At 34.4% G+C, this 23,247-nt stretch overlaps 3 protein-coding genes across 8 annotated transcripts in view; 1 reads left to right on the top strand and 2 right to left on the bottom strand.

Moving 5' to 3' along the window:
* Nucleotides 1-242: 242 nt before the first annotated feature.
* Nucleotides 243-18,696, top strand: LOC119073633 (CD63 antigen-like). 3 transcript variants are annotated; one of them, XM_037179225.1, is made up of 7 exons: nucleotides 247-676; nucleotides 8,483-8,674; nucleotides 8,752-8,913; nucleotides 9,090-9,281; nucleotides 9,358-9,416; nucleotides 10,621-10,804; nucleotides 18,686-18,696. In XM_037179225.1, the coding sequence occupies exons 1-6, from the start codon at nucleotides 611-613 to the stop codon at nucleotides 10,628-10,630; spliced, it is 681 nt and encodes a 226-aa protein (XP_037035120.1). In that variant the 5' UTR covers nucleotides 247-610; the 3' UTR covers nucleotides 10,631-10,804; nucleotides 18,686-18,696. The 3 variants fall into 3 exon arrangements, with proteins under 3 accessions (XP_037035119.1, XP_037035121.1, XP_037035120.1); XM_037179226.1 differs by lacking the exons at nucleotides 10,621-10,804; nucleotides 18,686-18,696 and adding an exon at nucleotides 11,788-12,104 and having other exon boundaries at nucleotides 246-676; XM_037179224.1 differs by lacking the exons at nucleotides 10,621-10,804; nucleotides 18,686-18,696 and having other exon boundaries at nucleotides 243-676; nucleotides 9,358-9,666.
* On the bottom strand, nucleotides 13,688-14,877 carry LOC119073589. Of its 2 annotated transcripts, none has more exons than XM_037179162.1 (2): nucleotides 14,098-14,877; nucleotides 13,688-14,052 (listed from the first exon to the last, which is right to left on the bottom strand). In XM_037179162.1, the coding sequence occupies exons 1-2, from the start codon at nucleotides 14,726-14,728 to the stop codon at nucleotides 13,745-13,747; spliced, it is 939 nt and encodes a 312-aa protein (XP_037035057.1). In that variant the 5' UTR covers nucleotides 14,729-14,877; the 3' UTR covers nucleotides 13,688-13,744. The 2 variants fall into 2 exon arrangements, with proteins under 2 accessions (XP_037035057.1, XP_037035056.1); XM_037179161.1 differs by having other exon boundaries at nucleotides 13,688-14,063; nucleotides 14,109-14,876.
* A 1,838-nt stretch (nucleotides 18,697-20,534) lies between the features above and the next one.
* The window catches only part of LOC119073523, a 73,613-nt gene continuing 70,900 nt past the window's right edge, over nucleotides 20,535-23,247 (bottom strand). For all 3 annotated transcript variants that reach the window (XM_037179058.1, XM_037179059.1, XM_037179060.1), the window contains 3 exons: nucleotides 22,694-23,188; nucleotides 21,478-21,864; nucleotides 20,535-21,404 (listed from right to left, as the gene is read on the bottom strand). In XM_037179058.1, the coding sequence (XP_037034953.1) occupies nucleotides 21,321-21,404; nucleotides 21,478-21,864; nucleotides 22,694-23,188 (966 nt within the window). In that variant the 3' untranslated portion in view covers nucleotides 20,535-21,320. The remainder of the gene's footprint in view (nucleotides 21,405-21,477; nucleotides 21,865-22,693; nucleotides 23,189-23,247) is intronic.

The raw sequence follows: 23,247 nt of genomic DNA, 5'->3' as shown, positions 1-23,247 counted from the left end.
CGGACAATTTAATTTGCAACAAAAACATTGATAAAATTGAGTGCTTTATCATTGTAACAATACATCATTATTATGATGCACACGAATGTACACTTTACATAGTTTTGATAACGATGATTCATACCAAACTGAATACGTCCCTTATCTCAAAGATGTCAACTCCTATCGGTCGGAAATTTGAAACGGTCTTATCTTAAATGCCGGTGTTCATATAACAAACCGCTACTCTTCGAAAACACTTTCATATTTAATTTCGACGTGCGACCTGCATGATCACCAACGAACGATTATTTCAAATTTTAATCGCAAACGTAATAGAAGTTTTAGTGAAATATATTGTACTAGCTCACTGTAACGTAACGTAACGCTCAAACTCATTTTTCTCATTTCGTTTCCCTCTCGTGTCAACGAAAAATTCTCGTTTTTTGTTGGAATATCCAGTTTCGGAATTTCGCTTGGAGAGCCAGTTTTATACCGAACTTCAAACGAACACAAGCACTCGTAGAATTTCCTATTAGAAAAACGTTGTTTCATACAAGTGAAGTGTAATTTCAGTGAATTTGTTTTTTTTTACTTATATACCTAAGCATTTAAAAAAAAATCTGCCAAAATGGGTATGGGATGTGGAATGTCTATGGTGAAATACATATTGTTTGTATTCAATTTGCTATGTGCGGTAAGTGTCTTATTTACTTTGTCTGTTTTCGTTCAAAGGTTGATAATTTTTAAGTTTTTATTGAAACACACATAAATGGAAAATATATAATTCGGTTGATGTTGTGATGCATCACATGATCCAGTATTGTTGTTGAATAAAACAATAAATGTGCAAAAAGCAAGGTCAACAGGTTATTTATTTTCAACAAAATATAAAATCAAAGTGATGAAATGAAGTTCGTGAAAACGTTTTTTTTTCCTTCGAGATATAAAACACAGACACGAAGTGTAATGTTTTTTAGTCATCAAAGAAATTCGATGTTGTTTAGCCGCGAACACACATGCGAAATGGATGTGTACGGCGAAACGGTCAATCTTCATACACAAATATCTTTTTACTTTCATCACTTATAAGATGTCAACTCCTCTCTATACACAATCAACCGATGTGTAGACACATAGTCGTGATTTTATATACATAATAAAAATCCAGTCACTCACTGCGAATGTTATCACCATTTATGATCAAAGTCAGATTCCAAGGATATAAAACGTCATAACTAAAATGCTTAACGATGACTAATACCGAAGCATTATAATGCATCACAGAGAAAAGTCGTTTGAACCCACTAACACGTAAATATTCTCTAAGAATCGGTTCTATGCGTTAGTGGCCTCATGGAAATAGAATATAGGCAGTAAATTGCGTTTCAGTTAAAGAGTATGATGTCATTCGTTCTTCACAATTTGATGCAATAATTTGAATAAGAATGCTCTTTACCACTTTACTTGCCTCGGCTTATTGTTTAGTATAGATGGCTGTGTGCGTTTGAAACAAATATTCAATTAAATGTCGATGTAGATAACACACGCCCAAGTGAATGTAGATTTACGTATATTATTGATGATTGTAAAAGACATTCAATTAAACTGAAATTCTGAGCTTTATTTAGCCAAAAGAAGTACCAAAGGACCATTCATCTGTTATCGATAATGACGACAAAAATAATAGCAAGCTCTGGGTAATATGGCCCTTATATAGAAAAATGCATGTTAAAATAATTGAAGTACAAGATTTAAACTCAACCGATTAAAAATACTTTGATCGATGGAAGTAATAGACCCGATAGTAATACTGATCATTTGCTTGCTGGCTGTAACAAGTTAAATAACCAGAGACAGTGATATCATTCACACGATGTATGTGTCTACGTCTATGTAATAATTCGAAATGAAAGCAATTTGCGAATAAAACTGGAACCGATCGTATTTACATAAAGTGTATGGGAATGCCCATAAATCATTTTTAAACTTGTTTCATTTTTGCACACACTAGTTACAATAATATCACATTCGCCATATTATAACACTCGCATCTTACGTAGGCACGCCATTGGAATTTTAATTTAGCAAAAATTGTTATTGTTAGCAAAATGTGAATTGTTTCACTTCAAAAGCCGGCAGAATTATATTCCGTACGAATGATATCAGTATGCTAATTAAGCTATGACGTCATCAAAAATTCTGCCGGTATACTAAAAGTTAAAATGATGATAACCAACTTAAGTGACATTAAGTTTGTTTGAATTTCAATGAGTCAAATATGATGATCAATTCACTACGTAATAACTTGATGATTATTGGAGTGGATTAATGGTCGCAGGAAAAACGTAATTAAACTCGATCAATTAATTACTTTGCTTATCTCAATTACCCCATAATGACTGGAAACATGGGTAGAGGGATTTATATGTACTCTATAGCAAACAAACGAAAATGATCAAACCCTTTGTACAATCGACTCATTGCAAGCGAACGAGACATAGAGCCAGAATCTGGATTTGTTCAGAATTTTAAAACTTCATATTTCTTCTATTCATGTAAAGTGGACGCAAATATTGCTCGTTTTAATTAAAATTTCAATTATCCAAGCCCATTACCAACCGTTAATTCCTCTAAAGTTATATATTTTCCATCCAACACCCCTACAATAATTTGGGTGTAAAATCGACTGCAATATTACTCACAATCCATATTTACTGAAACATTTACCGGGAATAATAATAATTAAATGTTTCTTATTGGGTCAAACCTTGGTGCTTTCATAAAAAATTTATATGCCGTGTACATACACTCGCACACCGAACGAATGTGCCCGATTTTTTTTTTTATCAAAGCGACTGTTCTTCAATTTCGTTTTTATCGAAATGCATGCGTAGAGTTTTCAAAGCTTTCTCATTTCAATAATTTAATCGATATGTTTAGATGAGAATTGATAAAATGTTAATGAAATTGTCCCTTGTGTGTGGAGTCAATTAAGGTTTCGTTTCGAAGGTTTTGTTTTGTTGTTTTGTTTTTAAACTCGAACAAACTTTGACTTAAAAAAGTTTGTTTCTAACTTTTATTTCAGTTTATTTTGAGCTAAGCCACGCCTGTACTGAATATAGACTTTGTATTGAAGATTTCGTTACTACAAACATTTGTGCGGCACTTAAGCTCATCAGGTGCTAATATAAAAAGCAACTCATTTTTTGTACGTTTAAATCCTCCCTGCCTTACCCGCATTGCGTGCTTCAACTACAATATGCATACATTACATATGTCCTTTCGTTTATTTGTCATCAACACTGAAACTAAATGTTGTCAACGATATGGATCTTTAATTTCCATCCAACAATTCATGAAAAATTAACAAAATTTGTCATGGACAAGAGAAAAACTGCTAATATGAAAATAATGATTTAATCGATATGACTTCTAATAGACGACCGGTAAATCGGTTGATGACAGAATACATTTCTATTGGTTCATACATACCACCAAACTGTGATCATTCGAATATTTTAACAGAAATACATTGCATCGTCGTAAAACGAATTCAACGAAACCTTTTCTGTTTGTACATTTAGATGTCATTTAAAATAACTTAATGCCGGGGCTTAACGAAACTGAAGTGGACAATTTCTATCGTAAAAATTTATCATTTACTTTGAGCTTATCTAATTGCTGATAACCTGAAACAGTTCTCTGCTGCACTGTGGAAATAATGGCCGGCTAACATAATCTGTTGCTCAGCTAGTGAACTAATATAGGAAAGTACAGGAAGGCTCACGTAAACGATAGATTAGTACGGTTATCGTCCCAATTATGAACAGGTTCTTTGCGACGACGGTTTGACCATTTTATTGTCAAATCGATTTGCGTTTTACATGTACTTCAGACGACACACAATCTAATCATCCAATTTAACCCACAACGTACACAAGTCTCTTCGTTGTACAAATCGAAAGAAAACAAACATTTCGACAAAGAATAAACAACCGAAATGCCATATATTGTCAATACAATACAAAAAAGAAACGAAAGAAATTAAAGTAGTTCATCCGTTCATATTTCTGATATTTTTTTCGGTTTTGTTGATTCAAATAAAATTGCTTAATCGAAAAATGCTATCCGAACACACATCTACAAACAGTTTGCTTATTAGCATCAGCTAAGCACTCTTTCGAACGTCTTAAAATAAACATTTTTGTTTAGCACACACACAATACACCTATATAACAGAACGGCGTTCACAGAACACCAGAAAACACTCGCAACAACTTTGCCAAAATCATTTTGTTTTTGTTTTCGAATGACCATTTAAATTTCGGTCAAATGAATCTGTGTCGTCTGGAACGAAGAGTATACACACATATAAGCGGTCTTGTTAGCATGACAGCGAGCTTACTAGCCACAGTGACTTTTTTCTTTCTTGTTGAAACAATTAACCGAATCTGCAGGAACACGCAGATTATTTCAATTAAGTAATTAAAGATTCTACGCATCGAATTACGTTGATGATGTCTGTTTGATTACTTAACGACTAGATAAGGTCCAATTCTCTCTTCAAAAGATACCAAGAGCAATTCAATTTTAGCTGATCCGTTCTTCTATAATAAATGTCTTGTCGTTTTACTGCATTACGTAAAGCGAATTCCACACCATAACTTCCATCATAAAAGTGAATGGTGCACTCCATGTGTAGCACAGACAAGAGTACGTCATTAATTAACTCGGTACTGAAAATTGACTTAAACCAACAGCAAATTATTTACTTTTACAGTCATCCATATCTTTGAAAAATAAATCCAATGTTCATATGGCAATGTACTGTGTCACTTACTAGCGCTGATGTTAACAAATTTCATGTGTTTACATCTACTAAGATGGATGGAATTCGGGTCATAAATAAATATTGTTGTGGGGAACTGATCAGTCCTTCTCATTTTATCTTAAACATTTTGTAACTGTGCTCACGTCAGAATCACACTGAAAAATCTGATTTCGATCCACCGTACAATGTAACTTATGATATTCGATTCTCAACTAATTTATGCAAACTAATAAACCAAAAATAGCTAACAGAGAAAGTCTGACCAAATTCCGAATACAGAAGAGACGATTGAGAAAATGTGTTGAGGCGTATTTTAACAGCCGAATGCCGAATTGGATTTGATTTTAATTTGAAAATTAACTCACAGTTCGAATCTCAATGCATTTTCGTTGAGTTGAATAGAAATTCATATTTTCTGCCTTCACATCTATTTGCGGGCTTAAGTCATCATTTATTTTTGAATTAATCAAACACCAAACGTTTTCGTTATCAAGATTTTAGCATTATGCTTGGTAATTCATTTCTATTTTCAAATTAAATACTAAGATGGAACAGAGATAACCCTGAGCAGAGCAATAAATTATCTCGTGTTGTCAGCTTTTCATTATGCTGTGTACATGACAATTATAATTGCACAGATTTCACGTAATTTTCTAGATTTTTTTTTATTTTTTTTTTCAACAACGCTGAGAAATATAGATGATAATACAGCCTGTAATCATATGACATCGGCTTCAAATTATTCAACTCCGCCCATGTACACTCCAAATACAGTAGAACTTTTGTACATTTGTACATAAAGTAGGTGTCATTCATTCAAGTTCTAATTCATATTAATTTCCAACATAGACCACAATATGCATGTAGATTTGTATCAACTAGAGGACAAAATCAATATCAAGCAATTACCTTTAGTTATAACTAAAAACACAGTGATAGGGTGAATGGAATCCATAGATTGGACAATGTCCATTGGACACTGACGACTGTAAGTACAATGGAAATATATTCATAATTACGTTGATTGAACAAAACACTCAGTTTTAGTGTTTAGTCGCAATAATAGAAAAGGGATAATAGTGCAGCGCTCCCACAGTGTCCTACTTTCCTACTTTGTCCTACTCTTCGGAAATTCGTCCTACTTGTCCTACTGCCCTGGGTAGGACAAGTTTTTCAAGCAAATTCATACTATTTGATGAATTCCATTTTTCCATATTTTCCAAATATCGTGAGAAGAAATCTGGGAAATTAGGATAAAAGTTAAAATTTCTTGTCCGCGAAATATTGATCTCTCTTAAATACAACTTTGAGCTCAGATCAATAAGTTTTCGAAATGTATAGCTTACTGTTTGAAATACATTGAGAAAATCTCCGTGGTGTGTTGACACTCAATGAAGAGTGGCCGTACCACCGAACGGGACAGTATAAAAGTATCTACAAATACAGCATCCACGGCGTGACAACTATTTCATCAAAATAACATCAAAAACATCATAAATAAACTACTATATTTTGCAGTGAACTTCCAACAGAAATTAGAACTTCTCTGCCATTTGTGTCGGATTTTTGAAGATCTTGTTGGTTGTAAAGTTCAAATTTGCGAAACTTTGACCGTCTTTGGCTTCGCTGCTAGAGAGATCATTGGCGTCACCGTTTCTAATACCAATATTTTTGTAATTAGAATTTGTAGGACTTGCGTCGCTCTTTCAAGAGGGTTTTTGTCATCGACAAAAAATCACAAACTTTAAAGGAATTCACCCACGATATAAACCATTGATTTTTCATAATACTTGGTCCCGAAACTTGATTCCAAAACCATGGTATAAAGTGCAGTTGACTCAGAATTTAACCGAAAAAATTTGTCCTACGTGTCCTACCATAGGACACAAAATTTTGAGTGGGACCTCTGATAGTGCAGAGGTTGTATCGTTGTGATTTAAAACAAAACAAAAATATGAAAGAAAGAAATATTTCGAAGTCAAATTACTTGATCTGAAAATTATAGAACTTCGCGCATATGCTTTGTATTCCGACGACTCCGCTTTTTTATGGTTCCAAGGAATGTCTATTGTCTCCGCATAATTTGTCCATAATTACTTCACATTTATGCTATGTGAAACATGCGTATGCCCTCAATATTCGTATTACATACAACATGGCCCACAAACAACAAAAAAAAAATTGGAATAATTACTTATCTAACTTGAAAAAAAAGTATGTTTGCGATAGCATTTTTTCTCATTCAAATAAACGAAATTATTTGTTGTATCAGTAAAGATACGGAATTCCATAAGCACATCTCATTGGACTAAATGCTATATAGGTGTTTCGGTACAATGTGATAAGATATCATGGTTTTTGGCTGTTTTCGCGTTACTCATTATGAACTCATATTTTTACATTCATTCAATGATTTACGGGTGAATTTTTACTTATCTTTGTTTTCTGTAATTTCCCCAAAACTTGAGTAACTGTCGCATTGAACAAATTTTGATGTATACGTCATCGTATGAAAGAACCTTCAGACTGACTCAATTTGTTAAAATTATGTTTTTGAAGAATAAAATAGTAGGTTTACCCTTTGGTCATTAAATGGAATCGAACGACAGTCGAACGATTTTTTGTCCTCTACGAGATTAACTTCTTCGTTTGAAACTTTGGTAAGGTATCGGTCTCACGAATTAGGGACTAGGGAGAATATATTTTCTGTCTTCATATATCCGTGTGGCAACTCTTTACTCTTCTTTATCTCTGCACCTTCTATCACCACCAAAATAGCCTGGAAAAACACTCCTCTCACTTCACACTTTTCTCTTATAATAACAAAAAAAAACTTTGCTGAGATTACATTGCCTTCGTGCGAAATATTTTTTTTTAATTTTTAATAATCGGTATTTATGTTCGCCTTCATTGCAAATAAATAGCTCTAAGGTTATGGAGACCTTTTCTCACGAATAATCGTTTTTACAACGACAATAAACGCTGCAAGTATTTCTATCGTAAACATTGAATCCAATTGGTTCAATTCACACACGGCAGTTTTATATTTATGTAATAAAAGATAACATGGGCGTGATTCAAGTCTGCTAAAATTCACACTTCAATCGGACCTGGATTCTAACGAACTACATTCATCTATAATCGTTTGTCTTTATCCGTATCATTAGATCGAAAATTTACAGCGATATGATTCATTGAATAGACAAGACAATATCAATCATAAATTAAATGCTGTTAGCAACGATAAGGTGTGAATCAAGAGCACAGCACGACCTTTGTGGTATGATTTAGAATTTAGCGTGTTTCCTCTCACGAACGTGAATTATTTTGCAGTTAAATAGTTTGAAAACGGACGACTATCATCTTTTGTTCAAAAAGACTTCAGAAATAAATGAACTAATACCGTCTTATATACCAAAAATCATGTTTTAAATGAATGAAGTAAAAGATTCCTTACTTAACTTCGATGAAAAATGGAGTAATAGATCCGATAGTTAAAACTTCTGATAAGGTTTAAATGACAACAATTCAATAATCATGATGATGGTTTTAGGATATTTGTTTCTTTGATTATACGAATGAACAATTGCGTTAAAAAACCCATGACTCACAACCAAATGTCTTCAGAAAAGATTTGACTAATTTCCTTGTCTTTTTCTTTCGTTACAGCTTGGTGGTGTTGCCATCTTGGGCGTCGGCATTGCCTTCCTTCTCCGAATCGGAGACATTGAAAAGATATTCGACGACTGGAATGTTCAAGTGGTTCCAATCTTGTTCATTGTCATCGGTGCCATCATCTTCATTGTTGCATTCTTCGGATGCTGCGGTGCAATCAAAGAATCCCATTGCATGACTGTAACGGTAAGTGAACATAATGCTCGGCATTCGAATAACATGCTGCCGAAACTGACAAAACAATCGACCATTCGCCATTTCAGTATTCCACATTCCTGATGATTATGCTCCTGGCTCAAATCGTTCTTGCTATCGTCGTCTTTGTGTACATTGGCGATTTACAAGAAGCAGTGCGTCCAGTACTTGCGCGAATGTGGGAACAACGACCAAATAACCCACAGGTTTGGGATAGTCTTCAGAGAACGGTAAGTGATTTTTGAATTATGTCTGAATGTCGACAAGAAGGGTTGGAGAATTGGAAATGTCCAACAATTAGAATAGTGAAAGAACCTTTGATTCGGCTGGATATGATTTTACCCGAGTCGTGTTCATAGACAGTGAACATATCAACAGCGCCTAATAATTAAATTCGTTATTTTAGCTACAATGTTGCGGCTTGAACAACCCAGCTGAATGGGGAACTGGCATACCGACCTCATGCTGTGCAGACGGTACTCAACAATGTAATGCTGGCACAGCCTTTCAAACTGGATGCAGTGGTGCAGTCAACGATTTCATCAGTACTTCCGGTAACATTATCGGAGCAGTTGCATTAGGTGTTGCTGGTATTGAGGTATATATTCGTGCCGGCGACTGCCATCAATGAAACAAACGTTTTGGAAATAATTTTTGATTTTCGTTTCTTGCAGCTCATCGGATTCATTTTCGCCTGTTGTTTGGCTAACAGCATCCGCAACCAATCAAGAAGGTCGGCTTACCAATAAAATATTTTTTGTTTTGTCAACGAAAAGATTAGGTCCAAGAAGAGAGGGAGAGAGAGAGAAAATAATTTTTTTTTAATGCATTTTAACAAGAGTGTGTCCATCCATTCGTTAGGCTTTGGCCGTAGCCACCACAAATAAAATTGTGATTAATAAGTTGTATACAATTGTTCAAGTTCATCCAGCTTAGTTAGTCCCTCGATATGTAACCGAAATTCATCAAATAAACCAAAAAACCTAGTAACGAAGAACAACAACACAAATTTATCTGTTTTCATTTACTTCTCGCATTCGTTTCGATCCGGTGTGATAAATATGTTGTTGCTACCTCAACGGCTGATTTTAAGTAAATGTTTTGTTATCAACTGATTTTGCTTTTATATTAAGCTTTTTATACATTTTCCATCACTGTCTAACCACCGACATTCACTATCTTCCATTGCACTTTTATTTTCTAAACGTTTTAACAAACGCCAATAATTCCATTCTCTACACACTCACTATGCTCGGGTAAACAGGTTTGAATAAGTGAACACGAACTGATATCAATTTACTGATAACAAAATTAATATTTGCACCTGTTCGTATACTAAGCTTTCCAAATAAACACACACACACTCTGCGCCGGCTAATACAATTCTAACAAAATGGGCTAAAATGCATGAAAAAAGATTATCTTTTCGGGAATGTCAAGTCAATCTATAAGGTGCGGGACTGATCCATTTTTAACGTCTGTGAAAAAAAAAATTCAATTGTGAAAGGGTGCGGTCGGTGACATTATTCATGTCCCTGCTACTGTGAAGACCATATGTAAGGGTAAAACTCAAAACAAGCCAAATTCAGGTTCAACCTTACTTTTTCAATCTAAAGTTGTCGACCTGTTTGCAGTTTTAACCTGACGGATAGTCTTTACGGTAGCAAAGACACATGTAAGGCCAAGGTCACTGATGCCGACTAACAACCATGTCAGTTATAAATCAACTTTCGCACCATTTCACATTCGAATTAATTCTCCTGGACCTATTGACCAGTTCCGTGTCAATCAGTTAACGATTTAACGTTTATTTTTGTCCATTGAATTTTTAATAGACTAACCCCATCTGAATGAATCATAGCGTTGACTCAAAACAACTATAATTCGGAAAAGTAAATAATAAATTTTTAAACAAAAATTTTTCTCTGTATTTCCAGGTATGCATAAGTTCATCATACTGTGACGAGAGATAAATTGCGCTGTATGAGTCATTTAACGATAAGGCTTTTTCCATTTTGATTTATTATTTTCTTTCTGCGGAATGAACTGAATCAATGTTTTGTTATTGATTTCATTTCGTTTGCAAATTGTTTTTTTTTTTTTGAATAATTTTTATTCTGAGTAGAACACTTTTCGATTGTTTGACGTTATAATGATGATGATCTGTTCATTAAATTTTGTGAATTTTTGAGAAATAATTTTAGACGTGTAAATGCAAAACAAAAATGAAGATTAAAATTACGCTTTCGTGGTTATATAAATATAGAAAAAGCTATCAAAGCTTTGGATATTTTTCAAAGAAAATTACAAGTTTTATTGAAAGTAAAAATCTGTCCTATTTTTAATGAAAAAAAGTTTTTTTCCTAACTAGTGTTGAAATATCGAGACTTTGTCCCTTATTTCCCACGTCATATAGGAAAAATGTTGTTCCTAACTTATGCTAAATGGCTTTCTTAGCGAATTCGATTCCAGCACTCGCCTCCGGCTCTAGCTGGAAACCTCTCTTTCGCAAAAAAAAGCATTTTAGCATAAGTTAGGAAAATAACTATTTTTTTAAAATATTTAAAAAGAGTAAAATTTTACGAGTCTATTTTGTATTGAAGGATTTTATTGTTAAACAAAAAGTAAATATTGAATATAAATATACAGAGAAGGGCAGCAAAATTTTGACGACCGGACAATAAACCGATGACCTGAAGTATATTTAAAAAAATCAATAAAAAAAAACGAAAAAAAAACATTGTTCTCAATGTTGTTCTGAAAGTTGATACGTTTCTTGGCCTTTTGGAACCGGCTATTGATATGTTATCGACAGCAACGGCAAAAAACAAACGAAGTAAAATATTTTCTCAGTCTCGACTATATTGTCGATACGCGTGCCGTTTCGAAAAGGTTAAGACCATTTTACAAGAAAAAAAATCTATTTTTAAATTATGAAAAATGACCTCTGTATACAAGAAAGTAGCCCTCATATATTTTTGATGTTGTGAACGTTTTTTCGCCTCAATATTATACATTAAAATATATACCTTCTAAGCCTGAACTTACAAAGAATTTTTATTTTTCATTCAAAAAACATTCAACCATTTTATTTCTCTTTTTAGCGAATGAAAAACTTAACAGAAATGACATCAATCAGTTTCTTGTCGACCAATAACCAAACATCCATAATGCATGATCGAACCCATTAGCATTAATTAATAAAAAATCATCTGCGCTGAAACAAACAATCAAACACACACATACATTACTAACTGACCCAATCATCGCATCATCGTATTAAAATATAGGAAGAACGAAATTCTCTGCATGATAAATAATAATCGCGAGCTAATTTTAACATCACATTACACCCATCGACTTGACTAACAAAAAAATAATTTTTAATTTATAATTGATAGTGTAAATCAAAAACAGTAGACAAACAGTGAAACTGATGCTAAATATTTTGTAATTAAAATTCTAATTAATTTGCAATAAAAAATATTTTCATTTTTTTTCTTTTCGTTGAAATTTGCTTCTTTTTTCTTAATATACTGAACGCTCTAATTTGTAGATGTTATCTTAGGGGCTTCCATTTGCTTGATTCTCTTAATTTTTTATACTTCTTTTGCATGGACGGAGTTAGGGGTTATTTTTAGAAAATTTAATTCTCAAAATTCTGACAATTTCCCAAGATTCCGAAATTATTTTCGGAGTTTTTTGTACACATTTTTCGGAATTTTCAGAATTAAAATTCTTAAAAATAAGCCCTCGAGCGAGTTGTTACAATGGCATGTTTTCTCGGGTTTAAATGAGAGTGTGACACGTTTCTTTCTGCAACCAATTTCCAATGACAGGAGTTTCCATACATATTCATAAAGATTCAGCGACAGATATTTTTAGCCGAGACATTCTTCAAATAGATTATTTGGATGCATTCATGATGACTCATTTTTGTGCAAGATTTTCTACGTTTGCCGTCAAAATAAGCCATCATAAGTATACAATTATTAAACCAATGGCTTATGCAGAATCAGCAACAGCTGAACATCTCCGGCTGGTCGACAAAGACAATACCTTTGTATCGAAAACAATTCAAAGGCAAGCTACATACAGTGCATATACACAATACACATTAAGGTCATCTATGTGCTCACGTAACACGTATGACTGTAGTAAACTCGTAGTATAGAATGTGTTTTGATTGTATGTTATACAAGTAGTATGTGGTTGTTGATCAGCTGGTGAAGTTCAGCTGTTGCTGATTCTGCATAAACATTTGGTTTACAAGCTGTACATCATGGTAAAAAAATCGATTTGAAGAATGTCTCTGCCAAAATGCCACATAGTGTTATCAACCTTTCCAGCAAAATTTTTGTCACTGAAAAAACTATAATTTGCTTCCAACTCCAAATTGAAATTATTTCGCTTTCCCACAATTTTTCCATTACAACTTTAATGTTTCAGTTTATGTCTAATGTATTCCCTCCGCCCAAGGAGACTTCTGAATTTGTATCCCATGTAATTTCTACACCCCATACCCTCTGTAAAACACCTTTTTCCTAATGCCTGACATACAATACAGCACGAAATATCGGAACGCCAGAGTTTGAGTTGAAACGTTTTTTTTTTTGGTCGACGAAAATATACGAATAAATCGTGTCGAAGTACTATTAACATTTGTAAGCTAGTTGTTTCCAAAGCTATCTGATTCTCGATAGCAGTGTAACTGAATTCCGGATGACTAGAAATAAAATTTTCTTCGCATAACAGTACAGGGAAGATCAATCAAATTTCAGCCTGGTTCACTCTAAGAACACTCTGGTTATGAGTGTTTATACAGATTTAACGATTGGTTTGTATGAGACAATCAGCTGTAACCAATTTCAGTTGAAATTTGATTGTCCTTTCCTGTAATTCGATAGCGACAACATAAATAAACGCCGATGAGCCTCTCTGTGTAGATGCATCAGGATGGAAAACAGAATCGGATCTCCGGAAAATAAATCAAACACACGACACTTTAATGGAAAATGCTAATAGATTTAATGAATTCTTTGTGCACATATGTATTTCGAACTAATTTGAGCTTAACGAATCTGATGAACTCGACGCAAAAATCCCGAATGGTTCTCCAACAAACGGCATGACTTTGGGCCGGTGCCACGTTGATGAGGTTGATTCCGTTCTAATGGATAGATTGCGATTACTATCGATTTCAATTTTATTTACTGCCATCATCAAATCTATAATTGTCTGATCTATAGCCTCAACTTTTGGCTTCTTCCGGCTTCTCCCACCCGGAATAAACAAAGTATCCGACTTCCAGGTTCCGTTGTCATTTGATAAATTTGAGCTAAACTTGTTGATATACCACTTATATTTATCCGTTCCCACCGTTCCCGACGTTCCCGCCGTTCCCACCGTTCCCGCCGTTCCCACCTTCGATATGACAGTCTCTGGTGCGACTGGAGCAGGAAACATTTTATCGCCGAGTTTCGACAGCTTCCATCTTCCTTCGATTCCAGGATATACAATTTGAGCCCGACTGGTAATATTCGGCGGTATATCCTCATACTTGGTACATGTAGCCGATCCCGAATGGTAGAATGAAACCATTGGGAAGATCGACTCAAAAGTAAATGCGGGAACATCGAAAGCTAGCCCAAGATTTGTACCATTCACTTCAATATACACTTTCAGTCTATCACCTTCGAAAACTGCAAAAATTCCAATGGTGTCGCCTTGTTTAGGCTTCGGACCAAAGTCGGCAACTAGACGGGGTTTTCTACTGTACCTCTCACCAATGTTCAAGTCACCCGAATACATGAGGGATTTGCAAGCGTATCCTTTTCCGAAGTGTTCATTTGATGTAATTCCAATGCCAATACCATTTCCGAGGCTTTTTATATGGATTTTCCAGTAATGCTGTCCTGATGACACACCATCTCCATCTCGCCACATGGCGTTGAAAATATTGTCCACTCCGCCATTTGGCTCCAAGTTTACAGTATCGCGAACAGTTGAAAATCCTTTCGAACCATCGGTAGTCCAAGAACTCATTGTTTTAAACTTTCAAATGCAAAACGGTATTGGATATCTTTACTTTGGTTATGTTCTTCGGTTTCACAAGCGTTGTTTCAGTTTGTTGCACGCTGCAGCATTCGTTGTGATGTAATAGCAATTTATAAATGATTTTACACACAATGACACCTAACGCCAAGGTTAATCTTTTGTTCAACATTGTCGTTTCATTAATATCCTCCATTCGCTCGCACCACTCGATGAAGTACACGTTTGTACGCAGATAATATGAGATGGCGAAAGGTCGTCAAAAATTTAAATTTATGGAGGCAAGCGAAGTGGTGGCATTCAAAAAATCAGTCGAGAATAACAGATAGCTGCGTGAGTGTTGAAGTGTTAAAGAAGTTATTTGACTCTAGGACTTAGAGTCTAATTTATAGCTCATCGACTGCAATTATGAATTTTGAAATCTTACAGCCAGAGAAATGACAACAGATGGCGGTGCTGCCGCCTCACCGAATAGAATACCAAGGTATATAATAGGCAGGTTCGCCCATATATAAGAGAAATGATAAGTTGATACGCCTGTGGCGAGATAGAAGGAATATGTGAATAACAGTTGGCTCCTATGGGAAAGAATTGCAATTTGGGCGTACCAACTTGTCATTTCGCTGTCATATATATAAGCTTGCAGAAAGCAAGGTTGTAAACTTTGGGGAGGTCACGCATATCTCCATTTTATTCGAAACGCGGGAACACACCACTTCTGAAGATTTTACATATAAAAAAAATTCACCGCAACGTCACGGCGACGAGTGTGTCACAAGTGTATCTGTATTTGCATGACCTCCCCAAAGTTTACAGACTTGGTTCCAAGGCCATTCGAATTGTCATATTACTGTCAAAATTCATCCAAAATGGACATAACAACATTGAAGAAACTGTAAGTAAATACCTAAAAACTTTTCAATTTTTAATGCGAATTTTAAATGTCAGGACAGCTATTTTTAATATGTTAAACAAAACTAGATGCAGCTCAAGCCGCTATTATTTGGGCGAAAATTTCCGAGTCGTTGAAGCAACATTATGAAAACATTGAAGGTGATGATCAGTTTTTCGATGTCATTGAAAAAAGTCTACACGATCGTGTGAAAAAATCAAACCTGACATTGTTACCTTACCTGCAGCTACATCTATAATCCGACGAATTTGATCGAGTGTTCGTTGACCGTTTCATTATGTTGTCTGATTCTTTTGAATCGTTTTCCCGTTTCGTTCTGTTGTCTAATCCTTTTGAAAAGTTTTCCCGTTGTGTATCCCATTAGTATCCCACCTGATAACTGAATAATGTATACGGTTTTAACGTCCCTGACGATGGCCCCGAAACAGTTTGTTTCACTCTATAAATCTTTTTGCAGTTATAGAGTTGAACTGTGAGATCGTTGAAACTAGCGGACCGAAACAGTAGTCTTTAGCTTCAAGAGGTACTTTTTTCGCCAAACTTACCATCATTTTTAAATTAGCCATATTCTGTAAATATTCATTCCTAAACAAAGAAACTTTTAGGAGGCCAGGTGCAAAAATATTTTTAAAAATACAGAAGAAGAAAAACGGTAACTGTTAAAGTTCAAAGCTTACGTACAATTTTAGAATTTATTAGCGAATCGAAATGACAATGATGTTTCTTATTGCTATACCATATCGGGTGCTCAATCCCCTGAGCACTCCCTGAAAAAGTTCGAGAAAAGAGCGAAGATTTAGCGCAGATAAATTTGTGTTAAACAATCGGGAGCGCAGCTCTCAGAAGAAACGATTGCGGCTATTCGGATAGTTAAGAATACTTTTTTACTTTACTAGTTAGGTAATTTGGCCTTTCCCTCACTAGTGAAGACCCTTTCCCTCGCTCGTAAAATAAAACGCCATACTGGATACGAGATATCAAATTACTTCACTTGTATAGTAATGTACTATTTTCAACTGTAAATTGGAAGATTTTCCAATTACTCGAAAATTGTCAGACCTCTGCTCGTCGGCCCATAAAAGTTATTTATGTAATAAGAATCGTATGAAGGTATATTATCGCACTAGATGTCAGATTGGCAATCCGAGGCGAAATCTGCCATCTAGTACGATAATATACCAGCACGCGTACGCACTCCTTATTATTAAATAGCATGCACTTCGTGGTCCTTTAACAAGTCTTTGGTTGATGTTGCGAACCAAGTGTAATCATTAACAAATCGTAGGAAAACAAAGCCGCCAAAATTCTTTTGGTGCATTTTTCTGCATTACCTCCACCAATCAACTTGAGTTCATCGAACTGTGAAGATAAAACTATGTGAGTCACGACGATCTAGAATATATTAAAGCATCTTTAGCTGACGTTAAAAGGTTTCCAAAACAATCTAAAATTATGTCCATCATATGAAATACAAATGCACCCAATGTTTTGAATTGATTTGAATTGAACGGACAAAAAACCCTTTTTTCGACTTTTGGTGGAAATTCACTCGCCAATAAAAGAATATTAAAATTAAACGACTGCGGTTATGGACTATTGGGGCCAAGGACCTGCGGTTATGGACTATTGGGGCCAAGGACTATCAGGACATGTTAACAAAGCGTCACTAAAAAATAATTCCGAAGGATCTTGGTCCACTTTCACCAAAATCCATCATACTTTTTAACCATAAACAACATGCGATATCAAAAAAAAATTCAAAAGTTACAAGGTGAGCGGAATGACACATACAACCGTACTATATTTACAAAATACTAGGAGTATTTGGATCAATGATGTGCACTTACACTGTCATGATAAATTCGAGGTTTCCCGCTCTCACTACTTGTTGAACGTTTTAGATTCTTGAGTCCTTTTTTTCCATACAAAACATGTCACATTGATACAAGAATATTAATTAAACATTCATTTCCTTTCAAGGACGATGGATAGTCCACGTGTGTTCCCCATGCCTCATTGCACAATAATAATGTAAACAGAGTTTAGTTAATTGTTCAAAATTGATTATTTTTATTTAAATATTTCGTTTTAATGTATTAAATACGATTATATAATACAAAATAGTCCTTATAAAGTTCGTAATCATTTTATTTTACTTGTTGAATATTTTATGTTATTTTATGAGAATTTTTCGATTTTTTGTTTTGGAAAATGATATAAAGAAAATCCCTTTATTATATCGATCTGATTGTACGGGAAAATTAAATGATTTTATCTCTCGTTCTGTCATTCTTTTTTTTTATTTTTATTATACGGATGAATAAGACACTATCTTTCTATCTAATAAATATTTTTACTTTAACTTTGTACTGACTATTATTTTCAAATATTTTTTTTTTGCTCAATGATTTTTACGTTGCTTTAATCAATTTTTATTGTTGTTTTCTACGAGTTAAATGTATAAAAAAATTGTTCCAATTGCTGAATACAACAATTTAACTTCTTACTTTGAGGTTTGATTTCTTTTCTTATGAATCGTCTTTTTACATTTCAATTTGTTGATTAATTTAAAATAAAATTAGTCTGGTTTGGTTTTCATTTCTTTATTAATTCATTCATTTGGAAGCCACATTTGAATCGTGTGAGTTTGTTTGTTTTCATTTTATATAATTAAATAAACTTAGAATTAGAATTTTTGATTTTCCATATTTTATTTCCTTTCATTTCTGTCTTTTATACAAAAAATATATTCAATGAAGTTGTTGTTTTTTTAATTTTCTTTTCTTTTTTTTAATAAAAAAACGACACTTTGATTATTACGTTTACAATTTTAACTTTCTTCGATTTTATCATAATTATGTTTTCAATATATATACGTATAATACTTAAATGCTACTATTACAGTGGGTTTCTACGTTTGAAATGGGATTCTCTTCTATTTGCTATTTTTTTCTTTATCATTTTAGTCTCATTTCAGCCACTTTAGTAACAAGGATGACATTGTCCTTGTGCCCTTATGTTTGACCTGAGATCAGTCTGAATTTCAATTGTAAAAATTTTATTGATATTAACATTCATGCTAGTCAATTGAAAAGCAAAAGGATTGCAATCTGTGTGTATCATTTAATCGTACCGATAATGAAAAGTTGAACTTTTTGCTTCTGATCGATTTTTAAATTCCGACTATTCCGGTTAGACAAAGAAATCTGTGAAACGTGAGGATGAGGAAAGTAGAGATATACACAATTAAACAAAGTTTGAATTGAAATCGCTGTTTTCAATAGAAAATTGGTTAATTTTCACACTGGATGAAAAGGTAACAGAACGATTTAACTCTTTTATTAAGATCCTTGAACAAAAAGTGCTTTGCTTTCCCTCTTTGAAACTCATAAGTCTATTGAAAAACATGGCATTTCGTATGACACAATATAAGCAGTCACTATTGTCATAAGAATAATCTGTTTTCAATTTCACGCTGTAAGTGTGCCTAAAATTTGAATTTTAAGTGAACGACTCGATGAAAAAGTGAACCGAAAAATACATTTCAACGCCATTGCCAAATTGTAACATAAAAAATTTAAAAATGACTCTACATTAGAAAGACCCCGCACTTTCCATTTTAAATTTCGACCGCACTTACGGCGTGAATTACTGTTACATGCATCGAAAGCTGCACTTTTCATACAACTACTAGATTCGACGCCTTAAGCATATAAAATCCGTTACATAACTCTTGATAAGAAGAAAAAGTATTTTTTTCAGCTTCGCCTGATCAACAAAATTCGCACGAAAAATCTTCTTTTTGTCCTTTTTTTCCTAGTAATGTAAATTTCTCGTGCGATTTATTACTTTAACCTGTAACAGTGACGGAAAGCATATTAACACTCTTACTATTTACTGCATTTGATCAAAGATTTTCTGAAATCAATCTTTTACTTCATTTGTTTTGAACATGCATTTTTGCTGTGTAAGACCTCATCAGTCAAAGCTTGTCGCTTATTATGGCTGTCGTTGTCGATAAGAGATGACTGCCGTCTGTAACAGGTTAAATAACTTGTGCGTCATAAAACTGTGCTGTACTGAATGTATTAAATACGACAAGCTTTTTCCGGATCAATTAAAGGCAACGTAAATCTGACTAAATTCCAAATCCTCGGAGTAAAACAGAGCGCCAAGTCGCTTAGAATTTTTTCTGAAGTCGAAAGGCAAAGTCTTTTACATACAGATGCTGATCTTCAAAAGATTGATGCAATTCCGATTCACTTCATTGGTTTTAACACACATTATACGCCATATAAGACTAAATAGGCACAATTCCACGGTTTTTTTTTTGTCGTCACTGTGGAAAACCGCTGTGCAAAAGTGTTAAAAAGCTTATTGCTCTTGGACGTAATATTTGATGTTCTTAAAAATTGAAATTGCTACAAAAATCGTATTGCTGAGCACTAAGAGTCACTACAAATAAACTTTCATCGTTTCATCTTATGGCATCTGGATCCAATTTGTTATACATTAGGGTCGTGAATGGAATTTAGTCCGTACACGTTCCAAGCCAATTTACTGAATCGAAATTTACCGAACGAAATATTGGCATAAATTTTGGTTTATTCAGAAAACTATCGAAAAATTTCCTTCCAGCCAATAAAACTTTCTTAGAAACATTTTCCAGATTTCCATTTTTTTCCCACTATCTTTACCCATAAATCTAGTACTTCAAAGTCCATGGAAGTTCCTTAATAAGTAATAAGTAGAATTTGTGAAATTTGTTGAAAATTAGAAAGGTTTCCAACGCAGTTTTGGTTTGTGCTTTCGGAAAGTCAATTCTTAATTGAGTCGACGAGAAGTGAACAGATGAAATTTTATTCGTGGCCTCTGTTTTTTTGTTTTTTTAATTAATTTATTCAACATGAAAAATCAGTACATTATCCCATCTCAACGTCTACTCTACAAAACTAATTTCTTCACTTTATTTTTCACAATCCCTACCTATTAATCTACGCTTTATACACAGTAAATGTTTAGGAAACAAAACTTACAATCTAAATCATGTTTTTCTTTCACGTTCATTTACAAAATATAAATTTTTAAACCGAATAAACATTTTCCATTGCTTGCGTATTTTCGTCTTTTTACAAAATTTTCATAATTCGTTAGGAAAATGGGTGTACGAACCGGTTTACAAAAATGAAACAGAAAGTAACAAAACGGAAAAAATCGTACCCCCATTTTACCAGTGTGAGAATCGTCGGCTCACTTGTTGTAAACTGTGTTTTATATTAATTAAGATCACCCCCCGCTTCAATATTGTCACTCAATTTTAGTTATCATTAATTAATTAATTTCTTTTCTTAATATCTTATCACTTTTAACAATTAAATGATCGACAATTAATAAGGTGAAATGGATATGGATATCTTTTCTCAACAAAACAATTCTTAATGTTACACGAATGTCTCGATTAATCATCGTACAAGACATTGCGAAACGTTTTTCGGCGCAACAGCAAAATATTTGAATTTTGTGATTCGATAAATTATTTGAAACAAGCAGTCGATTCGGTTAACCAATTTATTGGCAGTGTTGGTTTAACCGAATCGAACAAAAAAAAATTAGAAAATCTTAAACAATACCGGAACAATGATCCAAATCATTCAACGAACTGCACGAAGGTTAGCTGGCAAATGACCGTCTCGCGGGTACAGGCGGTGGAATTTTTAAGTCTTTACTAATTGAGGATTTATTGCTAATCGGTTCCTTTAAGCGAATCGGAAAGAAAAATTTATTTAGCAAAAAAAAAATTGAATTCATTTCAATTAGCAAAACTCACAATATATTGCGATGAAACCCGTCTCCATCCATTGCTTCGTCGCCAATTTGTTGAAGGCATTGACTGTGTACCATCCTTAACACTATGATGAGTTCTGTGCCGTAAAACTAATACGTCTTGACGCAAATTATCACTAAGTATTCGGCCATCGAGTTGACCAGCCGTTTGTTCGCTGGAATCACTTGACGAACAGCTTGAAACCTGAGCCAGACCAGCTTCGCTTGGTGTAGGACTATTGTATCGATCATTTGGTAAACTTTCGTCGGTGTCGCTTGCATCAGCGGCCGACTGTAGGCTACGCGTACTACCGGAAGCAATGTTAACTAAACGATAAAAGTCGCTCGTGAAGTCTTTGCATCCAATTTCCTCGTCGTCCGAGTATTCTATCTGCAATTTCAGTAGAAGAAAAAATTGGTTTCGTAATTTAGACAAGTCTGAACGCATTGCTAAACATTCGGAGGAACGAATGGTGTGGTTATTGGTTCGACAATTGGAAACAAATAAGATTCAGTTCTTTAACATCAAAAAGTGGGTTTTCGCTTTTAAATTTCCACAGACGGCAGAACAAAAAATCCAATCGCTGTCAGTATAGACAATCTAATTATTTAAACTGTTCCGTCTGTCACCCACGAACCCCACACCAACGGTGAAAATCAAACAGGTTTCAGTGATGGAAAATCAAAACAAAAAAGGATTAAATTTCGTTTACGAGATGTGTTCGGTAACACGTTTCATTCATCATGAACCGATTCCATTTCACATTGTCGTCACGTACCTTAACTTATTTCTTTCCATTTAACCATTACGTGACTACAAAAATCGTAGTTCTTCTTCACACATAATGTAAAACTTTTATTCAAATCAGCTGGCACAGTCTGGTCTACAGTAAACATGAATTAAAAGCAAATCCATGAAATCTGAGATTAGGTCTCATATATGGATTTGGCCGAATGAATTTATGAAATTTTGGCATTTCGCCCAAAAACTCAACCGAGAATATGTACGGTACGTATATGCAGCAACCACCGTTTATTGCAAACAAATTATCTGCAATCGTCTTAATTTTGGAAATTCATTTAATTTATGAAGATAATCCCACATTTTCGTTTGTGATATTCGTGCCAAGAGAGATATTGGATTTTGGTTTTGTCGCTACACCGCACTGCACATACAGGACTGCCTACACATAAATCACATAAAATATCCTCAAACTTACGGTAGTTTGCAATAATTTTGATATTGATTCCGATTGTGAATCGACCGTTGAATTCAAATAACTAGAAGATTGCCACAACCAATCGGGTTCATTGTTGTATTCTTCGAGACCAGCTCCAAGTTCCTCCTGACTCATACTCCAATCTTCCATATCCGCTGATGTCGGTTCGGCCATCATGAGCAATTGTTCCGGTTCTTCGGGCAAATCTTCTAAATGACCAGACGGTTGCGGCTGACCGGAACTCATTGTACAGTAGCCTTCATCACGCCCTTTCGCTGGACTGGACGATAAGGCCGCGTTTTGCGCTTCCAAATCCCGTACACGATTTTTTAACATTGACACCTCTTCGCGAAGATTGTCTTCGGCAACGATAGCATCAACCACTTTTCGCATAACATCATCTAAACAACCTTCGTATTGTCGTATGCGCTGATGGAGATTTTTATTTTCGGTGGTGAGGAACTGCAAACAATGCTCTTGACGGAGAAACCGAGCCTAAAAATGTAAATGCAAATGATTGATGTTTCGGTGGGATTAATTGGTTTTGGAAGGAA

The sequence above is a fragment of the Bradysia coprophila genome, unplaced genomic scaffold (assembly GCF_014529535.1).
Source record: "Bradysia coprophila strain Holo2 unplaced genomic scaffold, BU_Bcop_v1 contig_138, whole genome shotgun sequence".
Lineage (NCBI taxonomy): Eukaryota > Metazoa > Arthropoda > Insecta > Diptera > Sciaridae > Bradysia > Bradysia coprophila.
The sequence above is the reverse complement of the archived record's forward strand: the minus strand, read 5'-3'. Positions and strand labels throughout refer to the sequence as shown.